The 19,748-nt window shown below is 45.8% G+C and overlaps 1 protein-coding gene across 1 annotated transcript in view; it reads left to right on the top strand.

Moving 5' to 3' along the window:
- LOC136633431 (CD48 antigen-like) overlaps positions 1–1,788 on the top strand; it is a 55,307-nt gene extending 53,519 nt beyond the window's left edge. Inside the window, exon 6 of the mRNA XM_066609167.1 lies at positions 769–1,788. Coding sequence (XP_066465264.1) covers positions 769–876 — 108 coding nt within the window. The 3' untranslated portion in view covers positions 877–1,788. The remainder of the gene's footprint in view (positions 1–768) is intronic.
- Positions 1,789–19,748: the final 17,960 nt, after the last annotated feature.

Raw genomic sequence — 19,748 nt, 5'->3', positions numbered from 1 at the left:
ACATGTGTGAGAATAGACCACAATGATCACCTGAGCCATGCAGCCTCTTTAGTTGGGGATCCTAAGCAACATATCTTTGCTGATTAACTATTGACCTGCCGGTCCCGGAAAACCAGCCTAAGTTAGCCATATTCATTAGAAGAAAGCAGCCAAACATGTCCATTTTGGTAGTTTCAACCAATGATCTAATATGTATGAGGACCTCCAGGCCCTCCCATGATAGCAGATGTTGGGGTAAACAAGGCTTGGGCATTCTGGATTTCAACATGCCCAGTCCTTTGTTTCCCGTGGAAGGTCTGGATGGATGAAGTTTTTCCCCTCTTTTGGCCAAATGTGCAGGTCTATGGTGGAATTGGTGAATTAACTGACCAGCTTTAGATAAAGAAAGCCAGAGAGTCATACCACCCTTCTCTCTGAAGATAAGTAGATAGTAGGGAAGTGACAAGAAGAGCCAGGTTGACCTGGCTGGGATATTAGGTTGAGATGGCATGAACTAGCAGCAGCAATTGCCTTTAGTTTACTGTTGGGCCCCTTATGCCAATACCAATCCTCTTTTTGCCAAACATCTGGCATCAGGGGACAGTTGAGCTACTCCACTGTGGACTTCACCAGAGTTCTGTGACTTTATTTTTCAATGTTTCACCATTTCGAAGATATTGTAAACTGAACATAGCTGCCCTTTGTTTCAATATGACCTCACCTACCCCACCCATATGTATACAATTTTCTGTTACATTTCATTGAGACTGACCATTCACTGTCTTCCAGATTGTCCACATGGGAAATGATCGCTCTACTGGAATGCCTCCTCCACAAAGGACCAAAGCAGAGACTTTGTACTCCGTGCTGCAACATCCGGCACCAAAGTATACATGATGATTATAATTCACAAGAGTGTGGAAAGATAAAATGTAGCATTACACGCTATGGAGAATTATAGGTGATGTGAACAAACTGGTCACCTCTCTATGCCATAGGAGTCATATCCAGACTGGAGCTGTCCACTGTGTTTCTGCAGGCTTTACTGGGATCTCCCATGGCCTATTTACCTGTAACTTTTCATTTGAAGTTTGTATGACAATTACACCCATCTACAAGACATGGAGAAGATCAGACAGCCAAGGTCCAGTCAGAGAATCAATCATGAAAAATGGTGGGAGCATCTTGTTATAAGGGTTGTCTGGTTTCTAGAAGTCAAAAGCTAAATGGGAAGGGGGTCATCTGTTTATAAGCCTTATGCATTATCGAAGGTAGGCAATGGCTACAAAAGGCGTCTCTAATTCTGAAGACCCAGCATGTTCAAGCACTGCATAGAGAGCGCATTGATTTCAAGAGGCAATGTGTAATGCTTTATTTCCCCTGTGGTGGTGCTGTAGGGAAATTGAACACTTGCTGACTGCTTCCACCATAGATTATAGGTGATCGCTGGAGATTCGAGCAGCAAGACACCCTGTGATCAGCTTAACAAAATGTGAATGTCTAACATGAACATCCACTTTAATACTAAGCAAAAATCAAAGTGGATCTTAAATGGAGAGATTGCCTCTCTTTTCTCCTTTGTCTTAGTTATTACTCAGGGCCTGTACCAGTGTACTCACCCAACATCTTTCATCATATCCCATTACTTCATCTCACTTTGCTCATCAATTGGCAATTTATGTATGTTTTGCTAATCACTCCTCTTCATTATGTCATCCTGTTATTTGGTGGGAGCTTTCAGGGTGTGTACGGAAAGATTATGGTGCAGTATATGTGATGTCACATGTAGGGATGAGCGAGTATACTCGCTAAGGCACTACTCGTCCGAGTAATGTGCTTTAGACGAATATCTCCCTGCTCGTCCCTGAAGATTCGGGGGCCACTGCAGAGCGGGGAGCGGCGGGGGAGAGCGGGGAGGAACGGAGGGGAGATCTCTTTCCCTCTCTCCCGCCCGCTCTCCCCTGCTCCCCGCCGCTACTCACCTGTCAGCTGCGGCGGCTCCCAAATCTTCAGGGACAAGCAGGGAGATACTCGGCTAAGGCACATTACTCGAGCGAGCACTGCCTTAGCGAGTATACTCGCTCATCCCTAGTCACATGCATTTCACGCCAAGTATTATGTTCCTATGTGTTGGGGGCAGCTGAAGAACTTTGGAGTTGCTGGACATGGATTAAATTCCAGGACAGGAGGGGATACAATTCCTGCAGTCGTTTTCTTTCCTCTCTCCAATCCGCCAGTTCCAGGTCCCATTTTCAACCATCCAAGATGCCTGGCAATCTTCAGAGTACCTAATCTTCAGTACATTGGTTAGCGTTAGACAAGTCTATCAGTGCAAATTGCTGCAGTTATCTTGGACGGTTAAAAATGAGTCCCCGAACTTGCAGATTGGAAGGGTAAACAGAGAAGAACAACTGTAGGTTATATAACCCCCTCTTGTCCTAGGACTAAATTTTGTTCCAAAACTGGAGGGTTGCTTTAACGGAACTTTTATGTGAGTAGATAGATAGATATGAAATAGAGATATGAAATAGATATGAGATAGATATAAGATAGATATCTATCTCTCTCATATCTATCTATGTATCTATCTCTCTAATATCTATCTATGTATCTATCTATCTATGTCATATCTATCGATCTATCTATCTATCTATCTCCTATCTATCTATTTCATATCTATCTATCTATCTATCTGTCTCTCTAATATCTATCTATGTATCTATCTATCTGAGAAAGAGATATATATTAGAGAAATAGATATAAGAGAGACAGAGATATGAGAGAGATATGAGAGAGGGATAGATGTAAGATAGATAGATGTGAGTTAAAGCCCCTTTACACAAGCAGATAATCGCTTAAAGATCGCTCAAACGATAGGGCTCAGATCCTTTGTTCTTCACAGGGGAAACAATGCTATGAGCACTGCTCCCCCCCCCCCCCCCCCCCCCGTGGAGAACGACTGATAAAAGTGATCATTAAAATCAAGTGAGCTTAATTTTAACAATCAGCAAAAAGTGCCCGAAATGCGGGTGCCCCGCGCCCATTTACACGCACCGATCATCGCTAAAACGATCGCCGATTAGCGAATTTTTAGCGATAATCATCCAGTGTAAATGGGCAGATAGATAGGTAGATCAATTTTTGTGCTACACTCGCCAAATGATGTAAAAGTGGGCATGGTTTATGATGGAGAAGGGCGTGACCTAAAACTTCACACAGGATGCAAATGCAGTGGCATTTCTACCGTGGTATTTGCTGTGAATATCCCGGCATTTCCAGTACAGGCCGGGTGGATAAGGAACAATCTCATCCACAGGGAGCACAATAATTCGATGCCGAAGCCGCAGCATATTTGAATTGCACTGCAGATGCCAAATCCATAGCATGTCAATTTGTGCTGCGGATTTTGGCAGCTGATTTAAACCTTTCGAGAAAAAGGTTGAGGTTGAAACCGGCTGCAAATCCACACCGAATCAGTGGCAAAATTTGCACCATTCATATTGTGGATTTGGCCCGTATGGACTTACTGTGTATGTGCTTGCCATTTTCTGCTGTGGAAAGTTATCAGGAAACACCATGTGATGGCGCTAATATTACTATATGAACAGACCTAGAGTGAATCTGTCTAAGCGGTGCGCAACTTCCAATAGATTTGGTCCAATTCACTCCAGCAATCTTTTCTATGTTCCTGGACTGTTGTATGAAGTGAAGCTGTAATCAATCGGTTTATACTGGGACTTTTAGAGAATTTCCCACAGTATCTCTATCCCAGGGTAGAAAGAACCGTTGCATCAAATATCAGGTTATCAGCGGTTTTATGTTTCTGCACGCCCCATTACTATGTGATGCTAACCATGTATTCACCTGTCTATGCACTTGCACTTTATTGCATGAGTGATATTCCTGTGGCATAAAATCTGATACTAATCTGTTCCATATATATTCTCCCACCCAGCCAGGGGTCATTTAAAGTTGTAATGTAATCTCAGAATATCCCATGGGTGTCCAATAAATGCCTTATAAGTGGAGGTCCCACCGCTGTAGCTCCTTCTTGGTGTGCAGATTGGCCCATCCTATGTTGCCAATGCCCAGGTACAACTGTCACCCCTATAGTCATAGCCCTGCTCTCTACTGTTGCAATAGGCTATCCATGAAGTTGTCTTTGATGATGCTTAAACTTTTTTATTAAAGGGGGTGTCCAGGACTTTTACTAATAATGACCTATCCTCAGGATAAGTCATCACTAGCTTATCACCTGTGGCTTACCTATTTCTGACTGATCCTGAGGATAGGTCATTAATAGTATCTCAGACAAGGTTCTGTATGGTATCTGGAGGTATATCGTTCCACATTTGCTGTAACTGAGCCTGCAAACTGGTAGGCTGTGAAGTTGGTGTCCCAGATGGTCCCATACATGTTCTATTAGCAATAAATCTGGTGACCTGGCAGCCGCAGAAGTGTGACAATGATGTACTGAACATATCACTGAGCTGTCATTACTAGGGGTGACCGACTGTCCTATGCGATGGCTTCCACCAGACTATCACACCAGCAGGGGGCAGTGTGCCGCTCCACAGCAAAGGCAGGATTGAGACGCTCACCCAGATGTCTCCAGACATGAACACGGCGCTCGCCATTGCCCAAACTAAACCTGGATTCACCACTGAAGACAACCCGGTTCCCCCCTGTAGAGTCCAGTTTGATAGTTTCAGACACGACTGCAAACGGAGACGATGGTGGGGGTCAGAGGCCGTACATGTAATGGGAGCTGCGAGACCAAATGTCCTTCAGCCAAGTGCCTGAAATGGTTCTGATAGACTCAGGGGTGTAATGATGACACCCCCGGTCTCTAGATGGCAGACAATGAAACAGAGCTGCTCATGTGTGTCGGATGATCAGATGATCTTCTCTACTGGTGGTCTGTAGGGGGCGTCGTCTTGTGTGTATGCGCTCACGCATCCACTGGTCCCTACCAGCTACACCCATGCTAGAAACTTGCAGAGCTGTTCAGTAGACTTCTGAACCCCTCTATAATGGCCAATATGCCTTTTTACTGGCCTCACTAATGTACTTTATACCTGCACATACATCTTTTTAAGGTGGTGGCTTGGCGGACTACTGACTCTCCATGCTCTAACAGGCATGAATGGAGAAACCTCAGATCCTGGCAGTCTAACCCCTTAAATGCCATAATCAGGGACGTGACTATAGAGGATGCAGGGGATGCGGTTGCACCCGGGCCCAGGAGCCTTAGGGGGCCCATAAGGCCTCTCTTCTCCATATAGGGAGCCCAGTACTATGAATAAAGCATTATAGTTGGGGGCCCTGTTACAGGTTTTGCATTGGGGCCCAGAAGTTTCAAATTATGTCTCTGTGCAGCATGGTTTAGGTATGGGTACGGGTACAGATACAGATAGAGGAGGGGCCCCAGCTCACGTTTTGCATCACGGCCACTGAGGCTTTAGTTACGCCCCTGGCCATAATCAATAGCCTATGTAAAACAAGGTTGAGGGAATATGGACGTACTTCCAGTATATATTTTAAACTGCTTTATTAATGATGTGCTCAAAGAAAAAACTTAAATGCACATAATCAATAGCAACTGCAGGAGGTCGGGGCTTTTTTCTGTCACTCATTGGCACAGTGCGATTGCAAGGTTAGCAATAGGTTCCCATGGCAGCCGGAAGTTTGACTAAGACCTCCATGTCTGCCATGTAACTCAGCCAGCTAGGTGCCGCCTCCGGCTGCTGTCATAGGCTTAGTAGAATGGGCTACATACGTAATCCAATTTTGAAACATTGTTATTAATCTCACATGGTGAACGCTGTAAAATAACTTTAAAAAGTAACTCCAGAACTGCTATTTTTCTTTTGTTCGCCTCCCAAAAAGCTCAAGAAAACGTAATGAAAAAGTCACATATACCGCAAACTGCTGCCAATAAAATCTACAACTCTTCCCACAAAAGACAAGCCTCACAGAGCGGCGCTTCTGGAAATAAAATAGTTCTGGGATGCAGAATCAATTGTTATATTTTAACAGTCTGTTTATATTGTGCTAAAGTAGCAAAAAACGAAAACATCTCTACAAACCTGGTCTGGCAGTAATCGGGCCGATCAGGTAAGAAAGTGATCATTTTAGTTCTACTGAATGGTGAACGCCGTAAAAACAAAACCCAAAAACAATGGTGGAACTTTTGGACATTTTTTCCATCTCATCCAGGAAAAAATGTTATAACAGTTCTACAACACATTATATGAACCCCAGAGTGGGGCAACTGGTCCCACCAAACACAACAAGCCTTGTTCGGTGATGTCAATGAGTTACGGCTCTTGCGATGAGATGATGAAATCGCTTGGTCCTTAATAATAGGCTCGTTAAGTGTTTTTTTTCCAGGCCTTGTAAATTATTAATCTTCCTTCCATAGAAAGATAAGCACTCCAGGCTCATCCATTATGTCCGCTGACGCCAGTGCCTGGAGGATGTGATGCGTCATTGCTTCCAGTTAAGAGCTTTAGTAGATACACAGACGTCCAGCTTTAATCGATGTGTATCCATTACACGAGGCCGACGGTCCAGCAGAGGATATTACCCTGCAAACAATCAGCATCTCCATTCTCTATCATTGCACTAAATCGTTTTATATTTGTGAACAGACAGGATTCTTCCCCTCAATTAAAGGGACACTCCATACACAAATGATACACTGTGTTATGCCTAGTGGAGGGGCTGAGGGGGCGGAGCATGACCCAGCGATTCTCTCATTGGGCTTCCTAGATTGTTTATATCAAGCATCGCCCCCTTCGGTTTGCACTAGGCATTATACAGTACAGTGTACATATATTTTGCCTGGGCTTATGCTAGGATACCAGGTGTAGGCAGTGCAGGCCTAAACTAATTAAGCAGCAAGATAGCAGCATAACTACACCAGAAAGGTTCAATATACAAATACTGTACGAGAACCAAGCTCATACATAAATGCCACATGAGAATCAAGCTTATAACATAAATACAGCTCCAGAACCAAGGTCAGTACATAACTAAAGCACCAGAACAAAGCTTATAACATGTATACAGCACTGCAACAAAGCTCAGTACATGAATACAGCACCAAAACAAAACTGATAACATAGAGCACAAACCAACATAACTACATAGATACAACAGCAGAACCAAGCTCATAACAAATACAACACCAGAACCAGATTCATAACATTAATATGGCACAAACCAACCCTAGTACATAGATACAATACCAGAACCAAGCTCATAACATAATTACAGTACAGAAGTAAGTGACCATGTTACAGGGGTGCCGATAGGCTGACAGTGACAGCTCAGAACATCAGAGGAGAGGAGACAGAGCCAGGAGGATGTGCTTCATGTAGCTCCACATGCTGCTGCTGCACGGAGGAAGAAAATCATATAGATGGGTTGACCAAACTATATCAGTCTGCTGCCCCCTCTACAAACTGGGGTTCAGTGCCCTATAAACGGGTTGCACATAGCTAAGGCTGGCTATGGGTACAGGTTTTACAAGATGGCATTAGTTTTATCTGGAGGTTCCTTGGTGGGGAACAAGAAGAGAATGTAAGGGGCCGGACTTTGAGAAAAGGAAGAATGGTAGAAAATATGGACAGCGCCCCTATAGGCAAGATAAAAGGGGTAACCCAGGTAGTGGGTGGTTTAACCATGTAGTTCTAATCTTATATAACCTACTAGCTTACCCGTCGCGCGTTGCTGCGAAGACAGACAGGCATTCATTCGTTTTTATATATCTAGATAACAACCAATCACAGCGCAGCTTTCATGTTACCTTAGCAGTAAGAGAAATAACAACCAATCACAGCGCAACTTTTATTCTGCCTCAGCAAAATAAAAAATAGCAACCAATCACAGCGCAGCTTTCATGTTACCTTAGTGGTATAATATATAACAACGAATCGCAGCACAGCTTTCATGTTACCTCAGTAGTATAAGAAGTAGCCACCAATCACAGCGCAGCTTTCATGTTACCTCAGCGGTATTATATATAGCAACCAATCACAGAGCAGCTTTCATGTTACCTTAGTGGTATAATATATAACAACGAATCGCAGCACAGCTTTCATGTTACCTCAGTAGTATAAGAAGTAGCCACCAATCACAGCGCAGCTTTCATGTTACCTCAGCGGTATTATATATAGCAACCAATCACAGAGCAGCTTTCATGTTACCTTAGTGGTATAATATATAACAACGAATCGCAGCACAGCTTTCATGCAACCTCAGTAGTAAAAGAAGTAGCCACCAATCACAGCGCAGCTTTCATGTTACCTCAGCGGTATTATATATAGCAACCAATCACAGAGCAGCTTTCATGTTACCTCAGCGGTATAATATATAACAACGAATCGCAGCACAGCTTTCATGCAACCTCAGTAGTATAAGAAGTAGCCACCAATCACAGCACAGCTTTCATTTTACCTCAGCAGGATAAGAAATAGCAACCAATCACAGCACAGCTTTCATTTTACCTCAGCATTCTCAATATCCAGCAATTGTCTTGCGAAACATTCGGCGGATGCATCATTTTGTAGTTGAACACTCATCCCGTTGCTCGTAATGCCTTTTGCTTTCGTGCTTGAGATGGAAATCAAACGATCTTTGTCTGGGGGGCATAACTGTCGACGATGCTCGCACGCACGCCACCTGTCGTAGGATAGTTGTACTATGCCAGTAATCTTCCCAGGAGTGTACTCAACATCTTCCCAAGTTTCATGGCAATTGGATGAATGGTGTAGTAATGCATAAAGGACAGACAGACAGACAGGCATTTATATATATCAGGAAGTGAGAGAATTAGATTCCGTAAGTAAAATTTGGACGCTAATTCTTTGGCGCATAGAATTGAATAATCGAGTTGGGACCCATTAGCTTTTCCTATTTATGACATAATCAATGCTCGTGCCAAATTTCAAGTTTCTATGTGAGAAAATTACATTCTGTACGTAAAATTTGGACGCTAATTCTTTGGCGCATAGAATTGAATAATCGAGTTGGGACCCATTAGCTTTTCCTATTTATGACATAATCAATGCTTGTGCCAAATTTCAAGTTTCTATGACATCGGGAAGTGAGAGAATTAGTGGCAGTGATGGAAATCAAACGATCTACTTGGGGGGGGGGGGGGGCGCAACTGTCGACGACGCTCGCACGCGCCATTTATCATAGAATATTTGTACTATGCCTATAATCTTCCCAGGAGTGTACTCAACAACTTCCCAAAGTTTCATGGCGATCGGATGAATGGAGTAGTAGCGCATAAAGGACAAACACACAGACAGACAGACACACAGACACACAGACACACATACATTCAATTTTATATATATATAGATTGAATGTGACAGAATGATTCCTTATGGCACATTGATGGCTAAAGTGTCACAATCAGTCGCCATGAAGTCTCAGCCTTATTCCTAAAGGGTCATGTGTTATCCAAGCTCGTCAAACACCACATCCACCCGACACCAGTTACTGTAGGTTTATCAGCTCGACTCCACATGCCACTGTGCTACGTGGGTGCACCCTCTCCACAAAACTGTGCCCACCCCACAGACCCCACAAAGTACTGCCAAGCTGCCAATTTACTCTGCTGTGTTGTAATTACAGAGACTGCAGGTAGCAATTTCCTGCTTTTATATGGCATCCTGGTCGGGACCCTCCATCCTCCCCCTCTGTCTGTAATGCTTGTGAAAAACAGATTGAACTCTTCAGCTCTATGACAACCACAATCTGTGTATACAGAAACATTTCCTGGAACCAGGGGAAATAATGAGAGCAGCTGTGCGCTCAATTACTGCGACTGGACAAACACTAATATAAGAAAGCCAATACTACGTATATCATGGGCGCAGATCTGCCGTTGTGCCCATATGATTGGGGGGTAAAGACCCTTTTATTGTTTCACATTAATTTTATTACATTTCTGGATAGAATAATGTTACATACAAAAATGATTAAACATGGCGGTCAACATTAGAAGAGCCTTTGGTGTGAAACATATCAAGGAAGATACTGACCCTAAGAGAATGTCATACAGACCCATTGAGGGTGTAAGAGACAACATATTTCCATACACCATTATGGAAATAATATATCTAGTGCATGACTGCGTTAATAAAAAAACGGGGTAAACTGGGGTCAAAATACAAAAAGAAAACGGGGAAGGGGTGGGTAGGACTTGGGTGACTTCTGAAACGTAGAATTCTTCCAACCTCATGGTTTCACTTGGCCTACTACCCTATAAATAGGGGGAGTAGAAGAGGCATTAATAGACAGATTGGAATTGCTGGGGAGGGTTTGGTTTAAGGCCCTGGGGTTCCAGATCCGCATAGTTAGGGAGTATTCATACTAGGGAGCCCAGGTAAGTTCAAAAAGTTCCTCCCGCTCCATTAGGAGAGAGGCCAATTTCTCGTTAATCATTATCCCTAACAAGATCAATGCTAACCGATGCCTTCCTCCATGAGCGTGCTATAGCCATGTGAGCATATATAAAGCATAGGGAGACTCATAGGGACATATGTTTAGGAATATCAGGAATCTTGCTGCCCAGATGTGCCTCCCAAGGGGACTTAAGCAAATTTAAATTTGTGATGGAAAATATCAAATTATAAACTTGTTTTCAAAATCGTCGTAATTTGGGGCAATTCCACCAAACGTGTAAGAACTTGCCCTGCCCACCACAACCTCGAAAGCATAATCCTGATGCCCCTGGGAACATTTTAGAGAGCCTCTGGGGGTCAGGTACCATTGCATAAGAAGTTTATAACCTGGCTCTGCGATTGATGCATTGATTGACAGCTTTGCAGTAGCTTTAGCTATTTTGTGCCACTCAGAGGCTGGTATCTCCTCTCCCAACTCCTCCTTCCATTTGGTCATGTAAAAGAGTTTGCCCCATGGTGTCATAAAATTAGAGTACAACCTAGAAATGGCACCTGCCTCCCCAGAGATTGTGTTGCATGTGCTTTCAAAAATGGACCTAGTAGCTAATGTATGCCTATCCTCAGTTAGAGACAACACAAAATGTTTGATCTGCTGCAGGCGGAAAATCTGGAATTGAGGGTGCTGCTCGAAAGAATTCAAGCCGATGAAATCCTAGTCTGTCAATGACATCAGCAATCCGCATAATGCCCTTCGCAGTCCACCATTTAAAGCTACTGATATCAAGACCCAGAGGGAAGGCAGGATTGCCAAATAAGTTAGGCATCGGGAGGTGTTTTGTTATCAGTTCTTTTATCTAGTCTATCCCACACTTCAAGAGAAGAGGAGAGGGCCGGGCACATCACCACAGGCCTATTTTTTGCTGCTAACCAAAGGGTTTGTTCGTTTGGCACGGCGGACACTGTTGGTGATTCAATATCAATCCATGAAGGTCCATAGCTTCAGGGAAAACAAAACGGACAATGGTTTTATTCATCCAGACAAAGGACAGCAGTTTGGCTTGCAGTCGCTTCAACGTTACAGAGGATACCCGAACCAGTAAGCCTCAGAATAGGTATAATATTTTGGGTAACAAGGTCATTTTAATTGAACGGATCCTACCTGGTCAGGACAAGTTATGAGTCAACCAGGATGACAGGTCCTGTTCTAACCGCTTTATCAATGGGAATCTGTAAGATTATCCCCTAGATATGGAAGGTGCTTGTCTACCCAGCTAAAATCAAAATTTAGTTTTAAAAATTTTAACGTTTGGGGAAGAATTTTTAAATTTAGTGGCAGGGATTAGGCATTATTGAAACTGAGACCAGAGATTAACCCAAACTTGTCTAATATGTTGTAGATGTTTTGGAGGAAGACCAAGGGGGTGGAAATGAATAATAATAGGTCATCAGCAGATAGGGCACATTTATGTTCCTTCCCTCCAATATAAAACTTCCTGATGCTAGCGTTGGATCTAAGTAGGGTGGCTAGGGGTTCGATCGCCAACTTGAATAGGAGCAGAGAAAGAGGGCAGCCCCATCTGGTTCCCCTTTCTATCGTGATATTATCTGAATTGCAGCCCCGAATCCTAAACAAAGCTGTTGGAGATGAGTATAAGGCTCGTATGACTGCGAGGAAGGAGGGCCCAAAGTCCATCCCCTGCAGTACATAAAATAAATAATGCCATGAGACCGAGTCAAATGCTTTGCGTAAATCTAGGCCAAGTAGTAAACTCTTTCTATCCCCATCCCATTCTGAAAGGACTGCAGAAATTATATCTATTGCCCTTGCTATCTGGTCCGCGGCCTGACGACCCGGAATAAATCCCACTTGGTCAAAGTGAACATATTTTGGTGAGTATATTTAAGTCATTATTGATCAGGGAAATTGGGCGGTAATATTCACAAGTATGTTTCTTATTGGGCTTAGTTATAACCTGGTTGTATGCCTTGTCAGCCCGGGAGGATGGGGGGGGGGGGGATGTTCCTTACGTAGGTAATTGAAAAACCCGCCAGGGGACTTCCTAGGGCCGGAAGAAACTTTTTTATAGTAAATGTTGGAAAAACCATCTGGGCCCGGTGCTTTTGATGGTTTAAGTAGTTTAACGGCATCTCGAATTTCCTCTACGGTTATCTCCCTATCCAACAGATCAGGGTGTTCTAGTAATAGTTTGGGCAAGATCTCCCTGATTAACACGTTACATCTCTGGTCTGGAAAATGTTCCCTGGTATACAATTTGCTATAAAATTGGCCGAACACTTCCCCGATTTGTTGTGGGTCTTGACTCAAGGAACCATTTGGAAGACACAACTTAGGAAGGGCCGAGAGAAAGGGTCTGGGAGTGAGCCTATGAGCTAAGAGTCTACCCGGCCTGTCCCCCTGTGAAAAGAAATGGTACCTAGACCAGCACAGTTGTTTTTTGGCCTGGGTAGTCAGACATAAATTGAGTTCCGTGCGTGCCTTTGCGATATCAGACAAAAGGTCCAAGGAGGGGTTAGTCTTATGTCGCGGCATCAAGGTGGAGTAGGCTGCCTCCTTTTCTCATAGTTCCCTCATCTGCTCAGCCTTTGCCTTAGATGCTAGCTGAATAATCCTCCGCCTCACCACCGCCTTATGTGCCTCCCAGTTAAAGTATCCTTCGGACGATTGAGTGAAAAAAAATTCTTTTATCGTATGGAGGATCTCCATGCATATTGATTCACTATTAAGGAGAGATTCGTTCAACCTCCAATATCTCTTTGTGTAAAGGTTAACGAGATCCATAAGTGATATGTGAAGTGATCTGACCATGAGCATGACGGTATCTTTGCATGGCGCACCCTCGGGACCAGACTCGTATTAATAAAGACTTGATCGATCCTTGTGTGAATATTATGTGCTGCAGAGTAGTATGTGTAGTCTCTAACTGTAGGATGGCAGTTCTGCCACACGTCCACAAGATCAAATGAGTGTATCAGTTTTGCATATCAGAGGCCCGTCTCTGAAGGAAGGACAAGTCCCGGTTCAACCGGGTCCAATTTATCGATTGATGCATCAAGCACCACATTGAAATCTCCTCCTGCGATTACCGGGCCCTCAAATTGCAAAAGCCAAGTAATTATTCAAAAAGATTCTTCAAAAAGGGACGTTGTCTGGAATTGGGGGCGTAAAAATTAACAATTGTGATCGGGGACCCGTTTATTGTGCCTGATACTACTATAAACCTCCCCTCTGGGTCCCGGTGGATCTCCCGTGCAGAAAATGATCCTCGCCTAGAAATTCATATGCCAAAATCCCTCTTATTTTTCCGAGCAGAAGCCAGTAGTGTGTAGGGAAATTGCAATGGAAGAGGGTCGTAACCGAGGCTGTTGAAAAATGCGTCTTGTGGAGGAAATCACATCGGCATGTAATTTATGGTAATACTCAAATGCATTGCATCTTTTAACAGGTTAAATCCCTGCACATTGTAGGATATAACCGAAATTGGCGTATTCCAGGAGTTAACTAGTCCCAGCTGGAATTCCACGTGTGCTTTCCATGAGGACGGAAATCCGAAGGCCCAACACTTCGAGGGGGAAAGGTGAGGACATGAGGACCAAGACAAAAACACAAACAGAGGACGCCATACAGAATAGTGAAATAACTACTAGAAAAGTGACTTGAGGTCCGAAACTAATGTCACCAAGCTGACCATAGAAAGAGTGACGGCATAGAACATGCTTATCCACCAATCCTTCGGAGTGGGGAGCAGGAGCTCCTTGGTTATCCACCCCACACAAACTTGCGAACACTAATCATACGTATTTGTTGAAAAAGCTATGAGATAACTAGAAACCTATAGCAGATATTGTTACTTTTTATAAACACACTTAAAGAAGATGCATGTAATAAACCAATGGACCAAAACCTAGATCTCCTCATAGAAGGAGATCTGCTGAGTGTAAGCCTCTTAACAGAGTGCCACGGAGAATCTTTCCCTATAATGGGTAAAAAAAATTACAAGCTGTCCACCAGCTTTTCTTTTGGATGCTGTTTTCCACAAGGGAGACAGCAGCACTGAATCTCTTCTTGGTGAAGGTGTAGAAGATAAATCTCCAGGCAGGAGCCCCAGTTGTCACAGCAGGGACTCTCCCTCTGCAAAGGTGCTGAAGCTCTGCAACTTGTTGTTGTAGTGGAAACACAGTCTAAATGTGAAGGCCCATCGATAACGGATGTCCCTGGAGGATAAACACTGCAATTAAGGTTTCAGAGACCTACGCCTCTGTATCGTTCAGGGGGACATATCTGAAAAGATCTGGACCTTCTGTTCTGTGACGGAAATTGTTTGAAGCGCTCTGGCTGCTGTCATAACTTTCTCTTAGGTGGAACAGTAGTGGGGCTTCACCATTATGTCGCGGGGGTTGCCATCCCTGCGAGGAGCTGTTAAAGCTCTATGTGCTCTATTGATCTCCAAATGAACTGGGACAATGCCTGGAATCAATGTCTGCAGAAGTTCTGCAACCGTTGTAGGGATGTCCGTAATGTTTTTTAGGTAGTCCGCAAATTCTGAAGTGGTCTCTCCTGGATCTGTTTTCGAGATCCTCTATTTTCATATTAGCCGCCTTAAGCTGCTCTTGTAGATCTGATATCATCCTAGTATTTTGGTTGACTCTGGATACCGTATTTTCTACCTTGGAGTCAAGAGAGTCCAGGCGTCTGCCTATATCCAAGAGATCTTTCTGGAGGGTCTTGGGTATGGTTGTAGTTGTTTTAGAGAGTTCACTTGCAAGTAATTCTCTAAATCTGTCAAGTATGTCATCCAGAGAAAATCCGGTTCGATTTGGTCCTGGTGTAAACAGGAGAAGGTCTTGACTGGGCTGTCTCTCTGATGGGGACTGTGATCCCCCTAGGGAGGGTGAGCTTTGAAGGAGAGATTCGGCTCCCGGGCTGTCCGGAGGAGAAGGGGACGTATCCGGGGCTAGTGCCTTCAAGGGAGTTGGAGGGTGTTGCGAAGAAGAATTAGCTGTGTCAGGCCCGTACGTTGCTTGTCAGCTACCTGTGAGTGGGTAGCAGCCATGTCGAAAAGTCCTTTAGAGAGTGATTCTTCCTGCTCAAATGTGCTTTGGTTCTATTATGGCCTTCCTTGGACATTTATCTCTAACTGTTAGCACTGCAAAGCGACCTCTTAGAGTTGCTATTGTGTGATCAGTGTTGCCATAGATAGGAAAAATGTGCATACTGTGTGCAGCGGTGAGGAGCTACGCAACTCAGTAGCTACATTGCCACCTAAATGAGCTATGAAGGTGCGCCAGCAAGAGAATCAGTAACCACTTTAGTTTAGAGTCCTATGAACATCCGCAAGGATTGCTCTATAATACGTGTTGAGGGTGTGCTTAACATCGGCTTTTTGAGCTGTTTTTAGCCAAATTCAAGAAATAGTGGACCAATCTTCCTTTTCCCTCAGTGCCACAGCACCTTAATTTTTATATTTTGAGTGAAGATGTCATGCTTAAGCTGGCCACAAGGTGGCAGTAGCGTAATAACAGGAACAGTTTGGCCTGCTTTAATATGGCTGAAGCTATGGCAGCTGGTGCTGTGGACTGTGCATGTTCACATGTGGGGGGTCTGGATCCCCTGTCCTGATGTTGGGAGCTACACAGTGCCTGCTGCTGTATAGTGTGCTGTGGGGTATATGGCCGGCAGTACTTCTCAGACAGTCCAGTATAGGCAGGTCTAGCAGCTCCTGGAGCTCTTCAGAGGGGAGGGGGTCCGGAAAGTCCAGCACTGCCCTCCGCAGGCAGCGTAAGACTTTCACCTCTCACCTGCTCCCAGGTGCCACACGCTGACAGCCTGAGCATCGTCAGGTCTTCTCTCCAGATCTCTCACTTCTGGCTGGTGGCAGGGCTCCCAGCAAGCATCCGCAGACTCGATGTCGGCAAATGGCAATGCCGCCTGATGTCTAGAGTCCTGGAGGCTGTGAGCGGGTGAGCGCCGGGCCTGGCGCCAGGAAAGGCTTCTGAGAACGATTCCTCGTGGCCGTACATGGGTGTGGAATGCTTCACAGACTGTTCCTCCTCTTCTCCGGTGCTCAGTATGGCAGACAGGGGCAGGGTGTTTTCCACACAGGGTTTGTAGCGTGGATCCTCGGGAGCTGAGCTCTCGCGCGTCCGCTCAGTTCAGATGCTAAGCCACGCCCCAAGATCCTTAATATTGGAATATCCCTCCATCATTCTCTTATGTCCTCTCCTAGAGTCCCCCGGTGTAATATGGAGGCCATTACTCCCTCCCGTGTCCCGTTGGTGTCATAGGAAGCTCATTCACCAAGTCGTATTATTCTTTGAGTGTTGAAGGCCGGAATATCGAGAGAAGACGCTGCGCACCAATAAGAACATTGTACTACATGAAGATGTCTCTCGGGTTGAATCAGGATCCCCAACCCAATGTGATTCTGTAAAGATGCGTTCATTACAGTTTCACAAGGTTTCGCACCCAGCTGTTTCAGGTTCCTGAATAGTAAATTCAACTAGTCATACTGTGATATGGGAGTTGTAGGCGTGTAACTTTCAATCATATGGCTCTCCCTCAAAAAATATATATACATTGGAGACAATATATCTACAATTCAATTTTTTAACATGGTGGACTCAGATACAGTTAAAGGGGTTGTTCCGCCGCCCAAACTGAATTTTTTTCCCCATGAATGCCCTGTGGAGTAAAAGCATCACACACTACAGCTTTACACATAAAAAACGATATTTTGCTCCCCTTTTTCTTCCTTTTCTTCCCCTTATAAAGCTGGCTTGAAGAATTCTTCAAAGAAGGCGCTGCTGGTAGTTCCCATGATGCACTTCTGCCTCTCTCTCCCCAGCGTGCGCGCTCCCGATGATGTCGGTCACATGACTGGAGGACCGGCGTCATAATGGAGACGCACGCTTCACTGCTTTGAATGGAGCCGGCAGCCATCCGGCCCCATTCAAAGCAATGGGAGAGCAGGGAGAGCAGTGCGATCTCCTGCTACTGCTGTGACAGCTGTAGCAGGAGATTCCTTCATCTCCCCGGCGTGTCCCCTCATCACTGGACACTGGGACAATGATGTGACAGTGTTGTCACAGTGTCCAGTGATAAGGGGACATGCCGGGGAGATGAAGGAATCTCCTGTTACAGCTGTCACAGCAGTAGCAGGAGATCGTGATCTCTAGCAGTACTTTCAATAGCAGAGGATCGCGATCCTCTGTCATTGAAAGTGAAAGTAGCACCAAACATGCCCTCACACACACACACACATGTCCCCCCCCTCACAGTGCTCCCTCCACACTGCCCCCACACACATGCCCCCCACAGTCCCCCTCTCCACAGTGTCCCCCTCCAGTGCCCACACACAGTGCACCCCCAGAGTGCCCACACACAGTGCACGCCCTCACAATGAACTCCCCACAGTGCACCCCCCACAATGACCCCCCCCCCCACAGTGCCCTCCACAGTACACTCCCTCAGTGCTCCCATCACACACATGCCCCTCCACAGTGTCACCCCCCCCCACAATGACCCCCCACAGTGCCCCTACCACAGTGTCCCCCAAATAATGACTCCACCCCACAATGACCCCTCTCAGTGTGCCCCCCACAGTGCCCCCTCAAAAGTGCTCCTCCCACAGTGCCCACACACAGTGCACCCCCCCCCCCACACACACACACACAGTGCCCTCCACAGTAACCCCCTTAGTGCCCCCACCACACACATGCCCCTCCACAGTGTCACCCCCCCCCGGTGCACCCCCCCACAATTCCCCACCCTACAGTGACCCCCTCCACAGTGTCCCCCCATAATTACCCCTCTCAGTGCACCCCTCCACAGTGTCCCCCCACAGTGCACACACACAAGTACGCTAAAGGCACCCCCCCCCCCCACACACACACACACACACACACAAGTACAGTGACACCTGTATATAGATAACACAGGACCCACCCTTCACAATAGACACAGCTCAAATCCTCCCGTTCCTGCACAGGCAGGATTACATCCTGTGATAAATAACTGTGACAGCCCCCCGCCCCCCCCCCCCTGAGGTGAGAAATTACTGTCATAGCCCCCCTCCCACCCCACAGCAACAAATTACTGTGGCAACCCCCCCCCCCCCCCCCCCCCCCCACACACACACACACACACAAACACACACACACACACTCTTTTCCCGGCGACAAGTCTATGTGACAGCACACCCCACAGTGACAAGTCTATGTGACAGCACCTCCACCCCTGGCAAGAAGTCTATGTGACAGCACACTCCACAGCGACAATTCTGTGACAGTACACCCCACAGCGACAAGTCTATGTGACAGCACACCCCACAGCGACAAGTCTATGTGACAGCACACCCTACAGCGACAAGTCTATGTGACAGCACCACACCCCCCGCAAGAAGTCTATGTGACAGCACACCCCACAGCGACAAGTCTATGTGACAGTACACCCCACAGCAACAAGTCTATGTGACAGCACACCCCACAGCGACAAGTCTATGTGACAGCACACTCCACAACGACAAGTCAATGTGACTGCACACTCCACAGCAACAAGTCTATGTGACAGTACACCCCACAGCAACAAGTCTATGTGACAGCACACCCCACAGCGACAAGTCTATGTGACAGTACCCCCACCCCCAGCAAGAAATCTATGTGACAGCACACCCCACAGCGACAAGTCTATGTGACAGTACACCCCACAGCAACAAGTCTATGTGACAGCACACCCCACAGCGACAAGTCTATGTGACAGTACCCCCACCCCCAGCAAGAAGTCTATGTGACCGCACACCCCACAGAGACAAGTCTATGTGACAGCACACTCCACAACAAGTCTATGTGACAGCACACCCCACAGTGACAAGTCTATGTGACAGTACACCCCACAGCGACAAGTCTATGTGACAGCAAACCCACAGCGACAAGTCTATGTGACAGTACTCCCACCCCCAGCAAGAAGCCTATGTGACAGCACACCCCACAGCGACAAGTCTATGTGACAGCACACTCCACAACGACAAGTCAATGTGACTGCACACCCCACAGCAACAAGTCTATGTGACAGCACACCCCACAGCGACAAGTCTATGTGACAGTACACCCCACAGCAACAAGTCTATGTGACAGTACCCCCACCCCCAGCAAGAAGTCTATGTGACAGCACACCCCACAGCGACAAGTCTATGTGACAGCACACTCCACAGCGACAAGTCAATGTGCATGCACACCCCACAGCAACAAGTCTATGTGACAGCACACCCCACAGCGACAATTCTATGTCACAGTACCTCCACCCCCAGCAAGAAGTCTATGTGATAGCAC

The sequence above is a fragment of the Eleutherodactylus coqui genome, chromosome 6 (genome assembly GCF_035609145.1).
Source record: "Eleutherodactylus coqui strain aEleCoq1 chromosome 6, aEleCoq1.hap1, whole genome shotgun sequence".
In the NCBI taxonomy this organism is placed as follows: Eukaryota; Metazoa; Chordata; class Amphibia; order Anura; family Eleutherodactylidae; genus Eleutherodactylus; species Eleutherodactylus coqui.
The sequence above is the reverse complement of the archived record's forward strand: the minus strand, read 5'-3'. Positions and strand labels throughout refer to the sequence as shown.